The sequence below is a fragment of the Rhinatrema bivittatum genome, chromosome 1 (genome assembly GCF_901001135.1).
Source record: "Rhinatrema bivittatum chromosome 1, aRhiBiv1.1, whole genome shotgun sequence".
In the NCBI taxonomy this organism is placed as follows: domain Eukaryota; kingdom Metazoa; phylum Chordata; class Amphibia; order Gymnophiona; family Rhinatrematidae; genus Rhinatrema; species Rhinatrema bivittatum.
In genome coordinates, this window is record NC_042615.1 from 275468948 (window position 1) to 275490365 (window position 21418).

At 42.6% G+C, this 21418-nt stretch overlaps 1 protein-coding gene across 5 annotated transcripts in view; it reads right to left on the reverse strand.

Annotated features, from left to right (window-relative positions):
- The window catches only part of EBF4 (EBF family member 4), a 449896-nt gene that overhangs the window by 305816 nt on the left and 122662 nt on the right, over window positions 1-21418 (reverse strand). For all 5 annotated transcript variants that reach the window (XM_029594987.1, XM_029594972.1, XM_029594978.1 and 2 more), the window contains exons 4-6: window positions 20248-20311; window positions 16014-16069; window positions 8336-8409 (exon numbers count right to left, since the gene is read on the reverse strand). In XM_029594987.1, the coding sequence (XP_029450847.1) occupies window positions 8336-8409; window positions 16014-16069; window positions 20248-20311 (194 nt within the window). The remainder of the gene's footprint in view (window positions 1-8335; window positions 8410-16013; window positions 16070-20247; window positions 20312-21418) is intronic.

Genomic DNA, 21418 nt, shown 5'->3' on the forward strand with positions numbered 1-21418 from the left:
TGCCAGAGCCCTGGGATCATTAGTGGGGTTCCAAGAGATCAATTAGCCCTGAAACACGGCTGTGACACCCAGAGATGGTAATTTAGACAAACAAGGAATGGAAGTGTTAGAAACAGTTACCACAGCTATAATGGGCCACCTGGGACCTAACACACAGTGCCTGCAGCTAAGAAATAACCTCTTGATGCAGATGGAGGTGCCTGTAGCCCCTCTTCAGCTCGGAAATACCTACCTAGAGCACCAGGCAAAGGAAACGTAACTCTCCTGCCTCTATTTGTCTTATGTTCCATCCTCCAGACCAACATTCTTCTGTAGGGTCCCAGCTCCGGCACACAAGAACACAAGGGCCATGCTAGGTCACACCAATGGTCCATTGAGCCCAGTATCCTTTCTCCGACAGTGGCCAATCCAGATCACTTGGAAGTATCCAGAAGATCGCCTCCTTGCTGTAATGCCCATGCCTGCCTTCCTTCTAAATATTAATGAACCTGTCTTCCAGAAACAGGTCCGAACCTTTTTTAAATCCAGCTATGCTTGTAACCTTGACCAGGTCCTCTGCCAACAAATTCCACCATTTAATTGTGCATTGGCTTAAAAAAATATATCCTTTCTGAAATATGTTTTAAACCTGCTACCAGTTAGTTTCATGATGTGCACTTTTATTTGAAAGGGTAAATACCCATCCCCTATTTATCTGTTCTACCACACGCATGATTTTATAGATTTCCGTTATATCCCCTTTCAGTTGTTTCTTCTCCAAGCTGAAGAACCCTAACCTTTTTAGCCTTTCTTCATAAGGGAGCTGTTCCATCCCCTTTATCATATTTACTGCTCTTCTCTGCACTTTTTTTTTAAACTTTTTATTTAACATACTGAACAATACAGAAAAGATTCAGCAAGACATTGTATAGATGACAACCTATACAAAAATAGCAGATCTTACATAACACAGTAAATGACCTCTACAGTTGTGTCCAGCCATGATTATAGAACGCCCAATAACGATCCCACACTTTGTCATACATTGCAACATTACCTCTTAACTGAAAAGTTAGTTTTTCAATCAGGGCAGTGCCATGCACCTGCCCCCTCCAATGTTCCAGTGTAGGTGCAGGTTTCCATTTGGTCGCTATAGAAAACTGTGCGCATGTATCAGCTGCAGCGCCAACCTCTTCTTGTATTTATCCACTGGTGGTCCATCCTACCACCCCAGTAGACATATAATCGGTGTGAACACCAAAGTATCACCCAGTATTTGATTCATTATCCTATTCACCCTCTCACCAAAAGGCAATTCCACCAGACATGTAAGTAAGTGCCCACTTGGCCACAACCCCTCCACTAGAGCGGGGAGGAGGCAGGTGTAATCTTTTGGAAGAAAACAGGATATCTATAACTTCGTAATAATAGTTTGACCATCAACTCCGCCCTATGGGCACATAAGGTTTTATGTGGATTACTCCAAATTCATTTCCATCTCCCTGAGTTCATGTGCACTCCCAGTTCTCTGTTCCAGCACTCTTCTACCGGGAGCGATGGCTCCTTAAGCAAGTATACTTGCATAATTCCCCTATAAAGGATCAAGCTGACAAGTCCTGGTGTCCTGCTGCTCCCCAGGAAAACCTTTTCAAAAGGAGTGGGCACTCGCCAGTTCCAGCCCTCCCCCGAAAAGTTATTCAAAACTCTCACCAGCTTATCATAATATATACGCGTCTTATCTGGTAGGTCAAACTCAAATTTAAGGCCATCAAAAGGCATCAGTACTCCTCCTTCATACATTTGGCCCAGGCATCTCAGCCCTTCCTCCCACCATATCTTAGCTTCTGCACTAAATGTGTGCACTGTTAAGGAAGGGCTCCGCCCCGGTGGGGGGACAGGGGACATAGCCCTTGGGTGTCCTCCTGTCACTCCCAATCCCTCAAAGTGTGGTTCCTATCACAGGACATACCTGACTAGCACGTCCACCTTCTGCTGATATAAGAGACTGCAGCAGGAATAGTCCAAGATCCACCCCCCCTGCTAGCTCCACGTCTAATAAATACCAAGGGATCCTTTTCTGCCGAAACAACCATGTAAATACCCCAGTAAGACGAGCCGCCCAGAAATAGGCCTGGAGATTCGGGATCTCCACGCTCCCCCCCCTCCCCCCTTTTCCTTGGGCCGCCATAAAGTCTTCAGTTTTACATGTGCCGGCTTATGTCCCCACAGAAATTTGGTCACCATACCATTTACCACTGTAAAAAAAAATCCAGTGGCAAATAGAACGGCACGTGCTGAAAGAGATAAAGTAGACAGGGGAAAACATTCATCTTAATAACATTTGCTCTGCCCATCCAGGAAAGGAAATGTTCATTCCACTCCCGTAAATCTTTCTAGATCTTGTCAAAAATGGGGGGAATAGTTAAGCTTGTATAAATCCCCTTCTTTGTGCGACACATAGATACCCAGATATTTAATAGAGGAATCCACTCACTTAAAAGAGGCAAAGCAGTGCAGGATGTCCTTAGAGTCACTCGTTCCTATTGGGAACACTTCCGATTTTTGAAAATTCCCTTTATAGCCTGCCATCCTCCCAAAGGATGTAAGTAATGAAATCAAACGCTTACCCCCCTACTTTAGAATCAGAGAGGTAAATCAGGACATCATCAGCATATAAGGATGCATTTTACCTCTCACCTTAAAACCCTGAATCATCGGATCTAACTGGATCTTTTGGGCCCAGATCTCTATGGCCAGGTCAAAAAGCAGAGGGGACAGAGGGCATCCCTGCCTGGTATCCTTCAGTCTGGGGAAAAATTCTGACAAGCACCCATTAGTAATTATACATGCTTTTTTTGGACTAGCATGTAAAGCCCTAATCCACGCAGTGAGCAGAGAGGGAATACCATATTTGTCAAGCACCCCAAACAGAAAGGGCCACTGTAGCCTGTCAAAGGCCTTTTCAGCATCCAGTCTGATAACCAACCTGGAATACCGTCCCTCCTAGCTAAGGCCATGAAATCAAACACCTTCCAGTGTTATTAACAGAAGAATGGCCCTTCACGAAACCCATCTGATCTATACCCACCAAATCTGGCAGACAGCTCTCTAAGCGCAATTGCAAAATCTTCGCCAGCAATTTAATATCAGTGGTGAGCAGAGAAATCGGGTCAATATGATTCAGCCTCCAATTGGTTCCTGCCTTTTTTGTATATCAAAGTGATAGTCACATCCGTCAGGCTGCCAGCATGTCTCTGGGTGAGCCTGCAAGTGCTTAAGCAATAAGTGCAATGCCCCCCTATAAAATTCTAAGAGATATCCATCTGGGACAGGACACTTTTTCCCAGGCGGGTCGTAAACTGCCCTCCTCAGCTCAACCCCCGAGATTGGTGTCGCTAAGCACTCTCTTTGTTTGTCAGTCAGGGTAGGCAATGGAACCTTTCCCAGATATTAAAGTACCTCTTCTGTGGGTATAGGACCCTCCATAGAGTATAACTGTGTGAAGTAAGCACATCATTGAGGACTAATCTCTTTTAACGAATGTGTAATAGCCCCATCTGACTTATGAATTCCCTTGAATTAGTGTTTGTTGCTTATGGCATCTCAACAGTCTGGCCAACATAGAACCGCCTTGTTTCCATGTTCATAGATTTGTTGTCGGGTATAACACATTGCTCTTTCAATATTTCCCATCTGCAACTCTTTAAGATCTGCTCTACATTTTTCTAACACTCGATATGTTCTATCTGAGCCCGTACATTTATCGGACCATTCCAGTTGTTTTATTCATCTCTCTAGGGAGCCTCTCTTTCTTGGAGTGTGCAGTGAAACTAATTATTCTCTCACGCAATACTGTTTTAAGCGTTTCCCATTAAAAAAAAGTGGTGAATAATCCTCTATACTGTGAATCTCAAAAAATGACCTCCTTGATCAAAGAACAAAATGATTCCTGCCACAGGAGCAACATGTTCAATCGCCAGCTTTTACCTTCTTGTAAAGATTGAGAGTATTGTACAGGCAGAAGTATCAGATTGTGATCAGATATAAACCTAGGTAGTATATCCAGCAGCTCCATTAATGAAACCAGGGAATTAGAGCAGAGAGAAAAATCTATTTGACTATATGTTCTGTGCCTTGGCGAAAAACATGTGTAGTCTCTCCCTGTGGGGTTTTGCATTCGCCACACATCGCAAAGTCCCAATTGCTTTATTAAGAGTTGCAGGGAGACTGCTTGCCCACTATGCTACAGACTGGAAGTCCTACCCTTAGGAAGAGCCAAACAGACCCATTATGAAATAACTCTCCTCTCCTCGTGATCACGCCACCCAATCTTTAACCATCATGAAGTCGTGGGGGGGAGAATGACCCAGAAAATGTATCAGCGTCCCATCTGTTGGGCCACCTCCAGTCTCTTTCTGCGCCCAGGCGCAGAGCACAAGTCTCACATGCATGCTTCCTCCAGCACTTTGGCTGTGCTCCATACTGCCAAGGACTGCCACGAAAAGAAACTCTCCAATCTGGAATACCTGCAGCACTATGAAGAAAAGTAAATGATTCCAAAAAGTATTCCCTACCCTCTCCTCCCCCGAGAACCTATTCAGCACCTATTCCCTCTAAACGTAGAGACAGAAAAAGAAAAAGAAAGGCTATAGAGCATTAGCTCGGATAAGGTACAGCAACTCCGCCATCTCCAGCACATCTCTGCAGGAAAGCTTTAGCATCTTTAACTGTTTCGAACACAGTAACCTTGCCTTTCGGTGTCACCCTCAGCTTTGCAGAGTAAAGCATTGCGTACTGAAGCCCCTTCTGTTGAAGTTCACGCTTGATTTCAGCAAAGTCCTGCCGGCATTTCTGCACCTCGGCAGAAAAATCTTGAAATATATACATTCTTTTGCCTTGATAATTCAGCTCTTTGAGCTTTCAGCCTTCATCCAGGATTCTGCACTTATCCCCATAATTGTGTACGTGTATAATCACTGTTCTGGGCCATACGTTTTCTATAGGCCAAAGTTCTGCATGCACAGTCTAGTTTCAGGTGTGTCAGTTTGCATGTAATATTAAGGAGCTTTGGGAGCCACATGGAGGAAACATCTACTGCATCAGACCCCTTCACACACTGAGGGATCCCCACAATTTCTATATTATTACACCTACGCCAATTTTCAGCATCATCCTGTTTTTCCATTAATTTCTTCTGAGTGCGTTGCAGTAATTCTAGCCTTTGTTTTGTGGACATGAAGGACATTTCCAGCTCCTCCATTCTCTTTGACATATTATCTAGCCTCGCTGATGCTTCACCAACTGTAGACACTAGTTGTGTGTATTGATCAACAACCGACACAAGTTTTGTGTCCAGACTCACATGAATTTTCTCTCCCAGCTGCTGAATCCCCATTTTCACTGCTTCAGCCAGCTCAGTGGGAAGGCCCGCATCAGCCATGTTATCTTCATCTGATGCTGCTTCTTCTGTGCAGGCCGATTTGTCCACCGCTGATTTCCTGCATGATCACTTTGCCCACACCACTTGCTCACCCCACATCATCGGGAAAGGTTTTTTTGCTGTTTTATCAGCCATTTGTGAGATTCCCCGTGGAGACTAGAGAGAAGTTAGGGAACAGAAAGTACCGTGGAGTTGGCAGCCACTGAAAAATGCAGCTGCTTAGCTCAGGCTCATCACGTGACGCCTTCTCTGCACCTTTTCTAGTTGTGTAATATCTTTTCGAGATGGGATGACTAGTACTCAGCCCTCAAGGACAGATACAGAGGCATTATGGTATTTTCCATTTCATTTTCTATTCCTTTCCAACTCATTCCTAACATTCTATTTTTTATTTTGACCATGGTCACACAAAGAACCGAGGACTTCATTGTATATAATGACTCCTAGATCCTTTTCCTGGGTGGTGACGCCTAATACAGAACCCAGTGTTTGAGTACGTGTAGCCAGGAATATTTTTCCTTGTGTGCATCTCTTTCACTTGTCCGCATTAAATGTCATCTTCTTTTTAGATACCAGGTCTTTCTGCAGCTCCTCACAGTATGCTTCTGTTTTACTCATTTGAATATTTTGGAGTCATCTGCATAATTAATCACTCTCTTTTCCAGATGGTTAATAAATAAGTTAAACACCAGTTCCAGTACTAATCCCTGGGGCACACCACTATTTACCGCTTTCCATTGGGAAAACTGACCATTCAGTCCTATTTTATGCTTTCTCTCTAACAAATTACCAGTCCACCGTAAGATGTCACTTCCTATCCCATGACTTTTTCATTTCTTGAGGCGTCTCTCATGGGGAACTTTATCAAATGTCTTCTGAAAATCCAAATTCACTATGTGGATTGGCTCACCTTTTATCCACATGCTTATTCACGCTTTCAAAGAATTCTAGTAGATTAGTATGGCATGACTTCCCTTTGCTAAATCCATGCTGGCTCTTCTCCATTAAGCCATTTTTATCCATATGACCAATAAATATGTTAACAATAACTTGCACTATTTTACGTGGTACTGACATCAAGATCATTGCTTTCTAGCGTGAGATGCAATAGCCACTAACTGGCCTTGCTGTTGCCATCCATTGATTCAAAGAGGTCATCCTTCTACTGGTACAAGAACCCCACCATTTTCTGAAGTCAGATCATATGCTTAGGAGGCAGGAGCTCATTCAATGTTCTGCTGTCAATGTTTTCACTGTAACCCTGATCAGAAGTCTAACAGCTACTAGACCTTACCCACGAGCCACCTGCGACTTAGCGGTAGATGGGATGTTCTACTGTCTCATTCACAATCACCAATGATCATTTGTGTCACTGGCAAACATGCGTAACTAAAACCCTCAGATTTTCAGATGACAATGCAAAGGTCTCACTCCAACGATAAAGAGTGTTTAAAAAAGGAAAGCTGGGAGCTTGCTCAGGCTCTCACCATGGCTGATTCGGTTTTGTGCTTCTGGGATTTCAATGCTGCAATTACAGTTGTCCGCATCTAGACTGAGGCTAGAAAAATCTTACAGTGTAAGCTTTTCAGAGCAAGGAATAGGAATGAGTGAAAATTACATTTTTGCTTTGCAAGTATTTTTGCAAACTTTAAAATGTTTGCTTTTTTTCCCCCATAGCTTTTAATGGAAAGTGCTAATCCTTCTCCTTGTAAGTCTCCCCCACCCACATACACACCCACACAACACACACACACACAACACACAATCCTTCTCCTTATAATCCCACAAACACATACAGGGGCCTCTCTTCTCAGCCACACACTAAAGCTACCTCTGTGTAACATAGATAGTTCCCTTCTTTTATATATCATTTTTCAGGTGTATAAGTCGCTTTTTTTTTTTCAAATTTCCATCAGTGCATCTTATACAACAATGCGACTTATGTGTTGTTTTTTTTTATATAAATCGCTCTTCTCTCTATAGCTATCTCTCTCATCAGAGCCCTGCAAGGAGAAACGCAGGTGTGTCTTTTAATAAAGGTGTGACTTATGTACCAACTTTATAGAGGGCTGTGATTTATACAACGGTGTGTCTTATACACCGGAAAATACGGTACCCATCAGTACCCCTCTTTCTCAGTTCCTACAGACAGACAGACATAAGAACCCTCTCCCTTTCTTTAGAGTCAAGAACAGAGAGGTCTTTCATACTGTGTCAAAATAAATATTGTCCATCTGTGCATTGGTCTTATTTTTTTGTCATTTGTGTATATGACCATAGGGACAGAAGGGGATTATTAAATGGGATTTCCGAGACTAAACTTAGGCCATACAGAACTATAACGAAAGCATCTCAGAGCTTTTTTAAGAGATACTGTGTATATATACCTTGTACAACAGGTAATCCTTTAACTCATGGAATTAATGAAATATTTGATTAGTCTTGAATGCCATAATATCAGAGATCTCATCATGAGTTTAAAGATAGCCTAATCCTTAAAGTAAATGTATCGCGTGAGATATGTTATCACATTTTGTAAATGATATCCATTTTGAGGATTAGACTGTGGTTAACTTAGAAAACTGAATACCCAATTTATAAATTTAACAAAACTGTAGCCTACGTCTCCTTCTTCTACCTTCCCCTACAACAGGTTTCCTTGTGCTATTCCAATCCAGTTCCAGCAATGAAGCTGAGGAGATTGGAAGCCCTGCATGCAGGAGTGAGAGGATCTGCTAGCAAGGAGCTCTCCCTCATACCTGGTCGATCTGGTTATTCCTGCCACCCTGCAGCCGTGTGACAGAAATTACTGGGAAGAGTTCCTCGGGTTGCTCCTGACAGTTGTCTACTGTGCACAGTTTTTTGCCAGACGAGTTGGAGACATTAGTGCTGATATACTGTTCATAAGGGCCTCACCTGCACATGATCTCATGGGTGAGAAGCACACGACACATCTCAGGGTTCTTATCCTGACCCTCGTAGATAATCGCCTGCCAACAGAAACCAGGATACGAATGAACACCAGACAGAATTAGAAAAACAAGCGGCACAGTGTCATACAGCACTCTTCAGAGAGCATGGTTGTAATATCCCAACAGCTGGAAAACCAGGAAGGTCCCCAGCTTGTTCAGTGAAAAAGCATGAAATAAAACTTTTATTTATTTTTATTTATTTAAAAAAAAATTGTATTTAAAAATGTTATATACTAACGGTCGTTGGGAACATCTCATCGGTTTACAAGAAACAGAATACAGCGAACAAGCTTTACATAAAACAAGGAACTGAAGTAATAAATTTAGGGCTAACAAGGCACCAAGAAGGTGAAGAACTAAATTTCATATATATAGTAAACTAAGTAATTATGTACAAGACTAAGTAATTATATACAAACTAAGTAAATGTATACATATAATGATCTAAGTCATTGAAAACAGATGGATCAAGTCATTGAGGGTAGAAACACGGAGAAGCTAGGCAAGGGGATGTATATGGAGCTGTGTATTAGGAGCTACCACCCAGGAAAAAGATCTAGGCATCATAGTGGATAATACTTTAAAATCGTCGGCTCAGTATGCTGCAGCAGTCAAAAAAGCAAACAGAATGTTAGGAATTATTAGGAAGGGAATGGTTAATAAAACGTAAAATGTCATAATGCCTCTATATCGCTCCATGGTGAGACCGCATCTTGAATACTGTGTACAATTCTGGTCGCCGCATCTCAAAAAGATATAGTTGCAATGGAGAAGGTACAGAGAAGGGCAACCAAAATGATAAAGGGGATAGAACAGCTCCCCTATGAGGAAAGGCTGAAGAGGTTAGGGCTGTTCAGCTTGGAGAAGAGACAGCTGAGGAGGGATATGATAGAGGACTTTAAGATCATGAGAGGACTTGAATGAATAGATGTGACTCGATTATTTACACTTTCAAATAATAAAAGGACTAGGGGGCATTCCATGAAGTTAGCAAGTAGCACATTTAAGACTAATCGGAGAAAATTCTTTTTCACTCAACGCACAATAAAGCTCTGGAATTTGTTGCCAGAGGATGTGGTTAGTGCAGTTAGTGTAGCTGGGTTCAAAAAAGGTTTGGATAAGTTCTTGGAGGAGAAGTTTATTAACAGCTATTAATCAAGTTTACTTGGGGAATAGCCACTGCTATTAATTGCATCAGTAGCATGGGATCTTCTTAGTGTTTGGGTAATTGCCAGGTTCTCGTGGCCTGGTTTGGCCTCTGTTGGAAACAGGATGCTGGGCTTGATGGACCCTTGGTCTGACCCAGCATGGCAATTTCTTATGTTCTTATGTTTTTATAAAAGATGGATAGAGGGAAATAAAACTGAAGGGCCAGGAAGGAGGTGTCAACTAAGTAAACTTGGGAAATTACGTGGGTGAGGAAAGATTGTTCATGTATAAGCCTGCTTAAAAAGCCAGGTCTTGAGGTTCTGTTTGAATTTTTTTGGGCAAGGTTTCTGGCGGAGAGTGGAGAGCATATTGTTCCATAGGGAAGGACCAGCTATGGAGAGCACATGGTCTTTGGTGGACATGAGTTTGGTAAGTTTAGGTGAAGATGTGTGTAATGTAGCCAGATATTGGTTTCTGGTGGGTCTGGCAGGGGTGCGAAAAGTGAGGTACTCTTTGAACCAGTTCATATTTTGGCTGTGAAGTGATTTATGGATGAGCGTGAGAGTCTTGTATAGGATCCATGATGTGATTGGTAGCCAATGTAGATGTTTGAGGACAGGCGTAATATGGTCATTTCTGTGGGCATTGGTGAGGATCCGGGCAGTGGCATTTTGGAGCATTTGGAGGGGTTGGATAGCGTTTTTGGGAAGGTCGAGAAGAATGGCGTTGCAGTAGTCAATTTTTGACAGTATGAAGGATTGGAGTATTGTCTGAAAGTCACTAAGGTGTAAAAGGGGTTTCAGTTTTTTTAACGTGTGGAGCTTGAAGAAGCAGTCTTAAGGTGGCATTGATGAACTTTCTTAGGGTGAGATGGTTATCAAGGGTGACGCTGAGGCTACATACATGTTGTGACAGGGTGATGTCAGTAGGTAGATTGTTAGGCAAGGGGTGGTTTAAGTTAACATTGTGGGGTGAGATATGTAAGGGGGGGTGATACCATGGGAACTCATTTCCCAGTCTTCCAGTGTGTCTCCTCAGCCCCCCCATTCCAACGCATCTCTTTCCTCCCACAAATACATGTCAGTATCTTCCCTTCCTTGCCCTGGCAACCACAGGACTGTTCTCTGGAGTCATGAGAAAAAATATTTTCAGTCTACAGTTTCTGTAGCAGAAATGTGAGAAAATGGCCAGATATGTGCAGTGAAATCACCCATTAAGATACCAAGCTAGGAAGAACGAATTTCAGCCTCACCATCAAACAAGGGCACTACAGCAACCATCAGGAAAACAAACTACACCTTACTGACTTGCAAAAAAGCTAGGATATAAATGCAATATTGACTTGTGTTAACAGGAGGCCATGTCAAAACTTGGATGCAAGAGCCAGACTCGTCAGAACATAACATATGCCAGGCTGAAGGTGATCAAAGGCCATTGAGCCCAGCATCCTGTCTCCGACAGAGGTCTATTTGGGTCACAAGTACCTAGCATCTCCTATTATTATAAAAAGTCAGAGTTTCACCCCATGTGGTACGTTCCACAGACAATACTTTCCGTGAAATAATAACAACAATTTTCGGATCTTCTGGATCCATCAACCGGGCCTAATTCACATGAGCCCAGCCAAAAAATATGCTGACCAGATTCCAGCTCAAATATTTCACGGATGTAAAAATGAGCAACTGAAAAACATAGGGAAGGAATGAAAGGGATACAGGAAGGGGGAAGAAAAAATAATTTAATTTATTTAGAATTTTATATTCCACTTTTCTTTTCAGCACTTCAAAGTGGATTACATTCAGGTACTGTAGGTATTTCTCTATCCCCAGAGGGCTTACAATCTAAGATTTGTACCTGAGGCAATGGAGGGTAAAGTGACTTGCCCAAGGTCACAAGGAGTGACAGTGGGACTTGAAGCCTGGTCTCCTGGTTTGATGTCCGCTGATCTAATCACTAGACTATTCCTCACAAAGAACAAAGGGATTGAGATACTGCTCCCTAGTCCCATGCTGTGAAAAAGATTTTCAGGAAAACATTCTTGGTGGCTCAACATTGCTCCACTGACATGTTAAAAGAGCAAAACCTGGAATACATCGTAACAACATCTCTGCCACAAAAAGCAGAAGTCAGGGAGGGAGAAGAAGTGTTTGACTCAGGAAGGTGGGAGGAGAGAAACAGAAACAGAAAGGAGGAGAAGAATGAGAGACAAGATAGGGAGCGCTCCCAGATATAAACTGGACCAGGACATTCTATTGATTTGCGGAGAAAAAGGACCTGGGGAGTAATGTGTAAAAGCTGCCTCACCCCCACCCTGCCCCGTGAAAAAAAAAAAAAAAAAAGCTTGTCTCCCCACTGGCACGCACCCGCCTCAGGCTGGGCAGGAAAACAGATGGACGGCAATACAAGAAGTGAATGGAAGAGGTCAGCAGCAAATTGGAGATGATTAGAGCCAATGACAGCACCTTTATCAGGAAATATTAGCTCTGTCTGCACCGCACACATATTCCCTGCTTCATCCTGCAAGCGTGCTCTGTCTGTAAGATGAAATGTTATTTCTGTCCAGCCCCTGTATCGGCTCATGGCATGGCTGGACTTAAGAAAATAATGTATTGCATATACCGAAGGCAGTTTTATTAAGCTGAGGAGTTGTGAAGAGCCCGCCACGCGCACGGCAGGACGGCAGCTCGGTGAACCTCCTCTACAGTCCATGCTGCACCGGCACCATGTGTACTGCACACTGAAAACAGAGTGTGATAAACTGCACATATTCTGCGTGCCCCATAAGGTGACACTTAAAGACTGAATACAAGGAGAAACAGGTCCTTTAAATACAGAAGAGAAGTATTTGTGATATCCAGAAACTCTAGAAGAAAGGATCATATGAGTGGACAAACCTGAGAGAGCAGACTGAATGTGAAATGATCTAAAAAAAAAAAACTTAAGGAGTGGTCAACTGCTTGGCAGCTAACTTTTAATACTAAAAATGCAGAGTTAACATTTGTAGGAGCCTTCGTTTTCAGTTTTTATTTTATTTTTCCTGTGAATTTCAATGTTTTAACAAAAAAAAAATTCAGTGGAAAATGCTTTTTCCACTGAATTTTCTCCTATTTGTTGAAACAAAGTCATTTTTGCACTGATTTATTTGTTATAACATTGAAATTCCCAGAGAAAATAACATAAAAACTGAAAATGAAGGTTCTTATACATTTGGGAAGCAGAAATCCAAAGCAGCGGGACCTGATGGGAGAAAGATCCTGATATCCAGCAAGCAGAAAAGAGAAGCAGAGGAAGAACAGGAAAGAGCAAGTGATTATGCCATTGCGCAGGTCATTGGTTGAGACCTCACCTGGAGGGATGTGCTCAGCTCTGCGGCCTGTACCTCTGAAAGAATATAGATGGTGTGGAAGCGGTCCAGAGAAGAACCACTAAAGCTGTGTATGGTCTGCACCAAAAGCCCTATGAGATGAGACTAAAGGACCTAAATATGTAATACGCTAGAGGAGAGGGAAAACAGGGGAGATATGATATAAACATTCAAATACCGTCCTGAAATGTATTAATAATGCACAAGAAGCAAACTTTTTTTTTTCAATGGACTCCGAGGGGACAGACTCAGGAGCAATATCAGGAGCAGGTGGTAGAGGCTAAACTGGCAACAGACTTCCAGAAGGTATGAGATAAGCCTGGAGAATCCTTACTTGCAAAACTGAATGAGCCAGCAAAAGCCATGGGGGGGTAGGTGGCCATGTTTGGAATTAGCAGGCTACAACTCGACAGTAAGGATGAAAAGAAAACGGGTGGGACCCGGATTAGTTCAGAGGCTACATACTAAGTGGTGTGCTGGGTCTGTCTGCCAGGCAGGTTAGGGGTACTCTACAAATCAGGGGCTCAGCCAGTTCTGCCTAGCAGGGTGACTGCAGCCGGGTGTCTCTGCAAGGCTGAACAGAACTAAAAGTAATCAAATTGGCTGAGAATGTGTAGAAACAACAAAAACACACAAGAGCAGGGTTCTGACCACTATATATAGAAAAGTGATATAACATGTGATATGATTATTATTGACAATAGTTACATTTGCAAATCTTTGTATTTATTTATTTATTATATACCGACATTCGATCTGAGATATCACATCGGTTTACTATCATACCTGTGATGGTTACTATAGACCCCGGGAGAGGTTGGGTGAGGAAGCCAGTAGGAGAAGCTGGCCAGAAAGAAAACCTGGGAGGAACCTTCAGAGCCAAGGAATCATCAGGGTAGGGAGAAAAACTCCCTCACTTAGAAGACCTGGTGGAGGGGGAGGTTTCTCAGAACAAAGAAGAGGAGGGACCTCATGGACTTTACATCCTCACGGAGAAGGGGAAACCCAGGTGCACTGGGAGGAGAGGGGGAGGTGGCCTGAAGAAGGGGCCGGACAGGAACAGGAAGAGGAAGGAGGCCCTACCAGAGGCAGAGGGAGGTGGAGGTGTTGGAGAAAGTTGAGCCAGACCCAGAGACAATGGATGTGGGAGAAGAATGGTGGAAACCCCCTCGAGGAGACCTGGATGGCTAAAGCCACACAGGTTAGAGTGCGGTAGAAGGGACTGCTATGGGTGGTGGCAGCTGTAGTTGGGCAAGGCGAAACGTAGTGCATAAGTTCCCTCCACAAGCTACGGTGGGTGGTGGCAGTAAGAGCTTGGGTTTCCCTCAAACCAAGCCCACAGGCACTAGAAGCTGTGCTTGAAAAGACTCTTCTGGTCAACTTAGACAAACACAACCTGGCCAGCTAAGTTAGGCACCCTTGCCCTTTTTTGAAAATTGACCCCCCCACCCCTATGTTACGTCAGTGGGAGCAGATTCCAGGGGTCACAAAAGAAAACATTTCTTCACAGAAAGGGCATTTGACATAAGGAGCGGCCTCCCAGCAGAGGCGGTGGTTTAAATAATGGCAAAGAAATTCAAAAAAACTGCCTGGGAGAGGCAAACAAAATCCTCAGCGGCAGGAAAGGGAGGGCCAGCCAGAGATTTAAGTGGGGTCTGCGCATTGCCAGGGTCGTCGGAACGGTGGATGCCAGACGAGGTGGGGAGGGAGTGCCACGCCACCATCACTGCAGCGGTGGCATAAGCAGGATCCTGCGTGGCAGGCCCCTTATCTTCAGAAGGAGGCCGAATCAGTAGAGGGACCACCTCATCCAAGTACATCAGAGGTGGGGGCCCTGCTCCCAGTGAGCACCTGAGCACCATGTATCTTGAGGATGGACCTGCCCATAGCAGTAGATAGGGGCAAAGGGCAGATGGGCTGGGCCTTACAATTCCTGTCTCCTGTTACTATTTGCTTCATTTACTTGTGCTAACTGGTAGGAATTGATGACTTCTGACCATGTTAAACGAAGGTCTCAGCTTGGGAAAAAAAAAAAAAAAACACAGTCCTGGGAGCAGGGGTTATAATTTTATAGAAGTCCTGCAGATAATCCTCCCAGAATGCCCCTTGCTGAGATGTCAGGCTCCAATGTAAACTACAGAGAAATAAAATCCTTTACTGGCTGAAGTACAGACAGAGTGCAGGGAGCCACTAATAGTAAAATGTCTTTAATAACATTAGTCCCCTTTGAAAGAACATGGAACCCTTCTCCCTATACAGCAGCAAACCTGCCACAAGGGCAGAGCTGCGCATAAAACAATGAAATAATTACCATAGTAAAATATCATGTCAAGTTAGAAATAAACGCACAGCACTGAACTCTGCACACAATACTCCCAAAGAAAAAAAAACTGAAGAAATGTGAGAGCTGGAGTGAATTTTTTCAACAAAAATAATAATATAACGAGGCTAAGTTTTGCAGTAAGTAATTTTTTTCACTGGATATTTCTGGAAGGCCAGTATGGGCAACAATTAAGTTGTTCAGCTTTATAATCAAACTAATTCACCAGCTTTAGTTTCCAATCATGTCAATTACTCCTGAATGATAACAATGGCTCTATCTTGTCGAGCTTTGTTTCTAAACAATGCTGGACAAGGCATGAAAAGGAAAGCATCCTTTCTGATATAGCAGTGAGGCAGACACCTCACTTACTGCACTCCACCCCATCATACCTTCCTTCATCATCTCACCTTTCACCAGTCTCCTTCACTCCTTCCAATACTCTTCGCCTCTTCTTCTCTTCTTCCTCTCACCTCTCATCCCTCCCTTCCACATCTCCATCCTTCCTCTTGTCTTCCAGACTTCCTTCTCCCATTCCCCAGTTTTCTCATTTAAGGCCAAATTTTCAAAGGCCTACACACGTAAAACCCAGGGTTTACACGCGTTGCTGGGTCCGGCGCGCACATGGATAAAATTGGCGCGTCCATGCCACGTGCACATGGACGGCCATGCTCCTTTTAAAATCGACCCCTTAATGTGCAAGTGATCTTAATTGTACTGGCATTATCTAAAACAACCAGGGCCTACTTGAATGTTGACTGCAGAAGAATTAATCATGGAGTTTCTTACCTGTTTTGACATCGAGTCTATCAGACGGACGTACAAATCCTGCTCTGTTCTGATCCCTGCAAGAAAAGCAAGACAGACCATTTCTCCCAGATGTTCATTCCCATAGCGCCGCTCTGCAAGCTGGTGGCGAACCAGGTGAAATTTCAGTGAGAGACTGGTAACACTGGTTAGAGGCGGGCATAACTCAGAAAGACATTGGGCAAGATTCTCCCTTGACAGTTTTACCAGTTCACCTGAATCTTGACCTGCAGCAATTTACGGTAGTCTAGTGCCATAAAGCTCTGCCCCCTTCACCTCATTCCTGCCAACAGAACCCTCTATTCTTATATCAGTGCTCATACCTATCTCTGCCAATGTACCATAATCCTGACATGCAGCTCCCCCCTGTGTGGACACTCTGCACACACGCAACCCCACTGCCACATAGCTTTGGCAATGTCCTTCCATACTGACCTGTTATTCCCCTTCTTATTCCAGTCCTAAACGGATGCCTCAGCCCTGCTGATCCAGTACCAGGACTCCTACATTGTTCCTGCCACTGCACCTGAGCCCTGACACAGATCGGCCTAGCAGCGCTTGCAGTGGCAAAGGATGGACGTGCCCTGCACGTCCATCCTTTGCCACTGCAAGAAATTGCCACTGCTAAGAAATTAAAAAAGATTCTATAAAGGTAGATCCTTTTTTTATTGATTTTTTGGAGAGCAGATGGGTTATAGGCAATAGAGGTGGTTTTTACCTATATTGATGGTTGTATTTAATATAGGTATACTTGAGACGACAGTGACGAAAATATCCCTGATGAAGCCCAGGTGATTCGGGCGAAACAAGGAGTCCTTGTCGGGCAGGTCCAATGGATGAGGGCAGGTCCAATGGATGATGTCACCGTTTTTTGGAACATTTAGAAAAGTATAGTGTGTGTTGTTTGAACCTGTGTTTATCGGGTTCTGCAGACACGGAATCATATCGCATCACCATTATTACAGTTTGTGATTAAATTATTAGAAGTATTATAGAAGTTATTGCAATAAGTTATTTGACATTAGATTTAAAAAAATAAGAAATGTTACATATTGGTGTTGGGATTTTTTTTTTTTTTTTTTTTTTTTATATATATGATGTTTTTATAGGTGGGGTATGGCTGTAATTGAGATATGATTGTGGTATGGAGGAATGACTGTGCTAGATAGAAATTAATGTCTAGATAGGATCTATTTTACATGTTTCATTAATAAATTATAAATTTAAGATTGTATTGGTGAATTTGTGAATTCTCTTTTGTGGATACAATTATTTGATATAAGAGAATTATAGTGTAAACTTACCCTCAGTGTAGTATACCTGAGTTTTTTAGTGACACATTTTGCAAAATGTCCCCAGTGGGTGGTTTTGCAGGTCACTAACCTGAGTGCGAAACCTACAGTCCATGGAACAACGATCTAACATGATAAAATTTTGCCACCTGGAAGAAAGATAAATAAAAGAAAAATGCCACTAACTATATTTTTTTTTTTTTAAGCCCAGGAAAATATAATCAGTAAACAGGTTACACTGTATGGTGAATAAAATGTACTAAAATCCCAACACCTATCTGATGGGGAGGAGTGCAAGAATCTCTGCCATGTTATCTGTTGAAAGTCTTTTAAGACCCTGGAAATATAAGGAGGGGGGTCACTAAAGTAGGCACAGATTCTGAAAGATGCCGATCAGATTGACACTTCAGATTGTGGTGAGTTAAACAGGAGCGCTTTTCAGCGACTATATGAGCAATTCTGCTGTTAAGATTCAGGTCAGCAGACAGAACACGGAGGTCTTCTGATACTTCAGACAGAAAGGTTAATGGTCGGATGGGTTACATTAGGTATTCAAGGAAAGTTGGATTCTTTGCTAGCTGTGACATCTTTTTGAACCAGTATAAGACTTGCTCGTAAATCCTGCTATACGTGAGCTTCTAAGACCACAATAGGCCTTTTGCTGATATGGAAGGGACCTATGTGGTCTCAACTGCTCATGCATAGCATTGCCTTTAGATAATTCTAATTCTAGTCTGAGAATAAACCTGTTTTCTCTAAGACCAGTGTGGCTCTAGCACTAGCTACTACAGTAATATGAAAAGAAAAAAAAAGAGGATATTGATTGAATCCACAACAAGAGATATTTTAGCATTAGAATGATCCGGTTTATAAAATCTGCTGCTCCCAAGGAATAAATGCATACAATCTATGTAGCTTTTTTTCAGAGAAGCTTGGATAATTTCATGAGTATAAGGGGCATCAACGGATTATGGTGATATATTAAAGCGCTGAGCAGGATTAGGTGCTGCAGACAACCGAAACAAAACCAAATTCAATGAATTACTAGCCTTTTATACAGTCTACAAATGAATGATGGGCCTGATTTAATGATTCAGCTATTGATCTGGGTCATATGCTGTGCCCTGAAGGAATTTTTATATCAAAGCTGATCAAATCAGCCAATACTGGTGGAGTTAGCATTTTCCAGTCTGTGGGGCCGAGTGCTGGCTTAAGTACAGGAATGTTCATGCTCATCTGGTCAGCGAGGGAAGAGTAGAAAAGGGATTTGGCTGTGCAGCAATATACAGCGAGTGGTCAAGCTTGTATAGCTGACAGGTAGGGCAATGTAGATGGGAAGAACCAGGCGGACTGCCGTGCGAGGGCCGACGACGGGTCCTCATCTGCTGTCGTCTTCTTTGTTGCTCCCTTACCGAAACAGTTTGAAATGGGTCCCCAAGCACTTCCGATGTTCCCCGTTTTGTACCCTGGCTCCTAAACAACTGGCAAAATAAAAGCTCTTCAAAAATGCAAATGGATGACAAGTAATTGTCAGCCAGTCCTCATTTTTTCTTCCTTCCCCCCCCCCCCTTTTTACACATGTAAGAATTTTTATTACCAAAATAAAATGTATTTTCTGAAAGTAAATTTAGGAATTTTTCAAAAGCTGTCAAACTGGCTGCCTGGACAGGGTTACGTGTTTATCCCTGAGCTCCAGCAGGGGTTCAAATGAGGAGGTGAAGGTAGGAGATTAGTGAGTCAGGAAAGTCGTGTACAGGAATGTTTTTCCTACAGGCTGAGGGGCATTCTCACTAATAAATACCCCTGAACTAAGCTCTAGTTGTCCTTGGGATATGCTCTGCTCCAGTTCTCCCCCATTTTCCATATCTTAAGTGGTTTTCAACAGCCTACATAGCAGATCAGAATTTTTTGTTTTATATATTATTCATTCACTATGCAGTTTATCCTGTTTAAACTTGATTTATGCTGTATGTTGAAGTCCAATTTAAAATCATTTAACAGATTTTTTTTCCCTTTCTTCCAGGGGGGTCAAACTTCCGCTCAGTAAAACATCAGATACTGTATCATGGATTATATATATATAAACCACTCACATAAGAAATTGCTAAAGGAAGCAGCTGCAGCAAGCACTTTAAATTTCTATTACATGTATTTGATGCCCACTCTTACATGACCACCCTCCATTTCCTTCCTATCCAACTCTGATTAGGAGAGTATCATGCACAACCACTGTTATTATCACTGTTTTCTGCCCAGCACATCCTACACCTATACATTACGTACTGCAGTGACTTTCTGTGGCTGTGCTACCTTCTACCTTTAATACTAGGGATTGGAAGATTGAAAGAACTTGTTACAGCATTATGAGGCTTTTCACCCCTAGATCTGCCGTTCAAATCCAGCTCAGGCCAGCGGAGACCTAAAAATATGCCCTCTGTGAGATGAGTTGGTGATCTCAGCCCAATTCCAGGGGCCACAGCGGAATCATTCACGGATTCGTACAAATCTATGAATTCTGCTACACATGCCATCGCAGGGTTTTGACTGGCAGGAGGCAGAGCACTGGAAGATTTCAATATGAGTCTTCGTCAGCATGCCCAGTCCCAGGTAACCCAAGGATGGAAGAAGAATCCAGCTCTCATCCTTGTCAATTACCTGTTCTACCTCCTGGAGTATGGATGGGTATTCTGCATACAAAAACACACCGCATAGCTGCATATCTCCCCAGGAAACAACAGACAGGATGAGGGATCTTCCCTGTTGCGGTTTAACTTTGCATTACAATATTACTGTTTCAGTCCTGCAGGGATGCATCTAATAAACTGTTTGCACAATTTAATGTTCTGAACAATTTAAGCATTAGGACTGATTTCTGCTGCTCGTGGTATGGACAGCTTTCGTAAGCAGGGTACTAGAATTCTTACCATTGCTATATAGCAGCTGTATCCTGTAATGGATTCCATTGTTGGTTTTCTCACTGGTGTGTTCCTGGCACAAAACAAAAAGACAAAGTATTTTTAACATCTATATAAAAATTATCTATGGTAGTTGACTCTGACGCATGACAGAGCATCTACAACTTTACAGCACATATCCCCTCCTATCCCCTTCTCTGTAGCTTCCATACCATTCATGCCTAGTATATTGTGGGAAGTAATTTGGCTGCGGCTGCATGCAATTCTCAGTGGAGCTCAGGATATAGGGAGAGGAAAGGTGGTGGGGCCGCTTGGCAATAATGATAATAATATGATCAAATTTGAATTAATGACTGGAAGAGAGACAGTAAGTAAATCCACGGCTCTCGTGCTAAACTTTCAAAAGGGAAACTTTGAAAAAATGAGAAAAATTGAAAAAAATTGAAAGGCGAAGCTACAAAGGTAAAAAAGTGTGCAACAGGCATGGACACCGTTAAAAAATTCCATCCTAGAAGCACAGACCAGATGTACTCCACGCATTAAGAAAGGTAGAAGGAAGGCAAAACGATTACTGGCATGGTTAAAAGGTGAGGTGAAAGAGGCTATTTTAGCCAAAAGATCTTCATTCAAAAATTTGAAGAAGAATCCATCAGAAGAAAATAGGATAAAGCATAAGCATTAGCAAGTTAAATGTAAAACATTGACAAGACACGCTAAGAGAGAATTTAAAAAGAAGTTGGCCACAGAGGCAAAAACTCACAATAAAAACTTTAAAAAATATAACTGAAGCAGAAAGCCTGCAAGGGAGTCGATTGGACTATTGGATGATCAAAGGGTTAGAAAAGATAAGGCTATCGCAGAAAGATTAAACAATTTCTTTGCTTCAATGTTTACTGAAGAGGATGTTGGAGAGATACCCATTCTGGAGAAGGTTTTCATGGGTAATGTTCAGATCAACTGAACCAAATCATGGTGAACCTGGAAGATGTGGTAGGCCTGATTGACAAACTGAAGAGTAGTAAATCACCTAGACCAGTCGGTATATGCCTCAGGGGTTCAAAAAGAACTAAAAAAGGAAATTTCAGACCTATTTCAATTAATTTGTAACCTATCATTAAAATCATCTGGTGTACCTGAAGATTGGAAGATGGCCAATGTAACCCCTATATTTAAAAAGGGA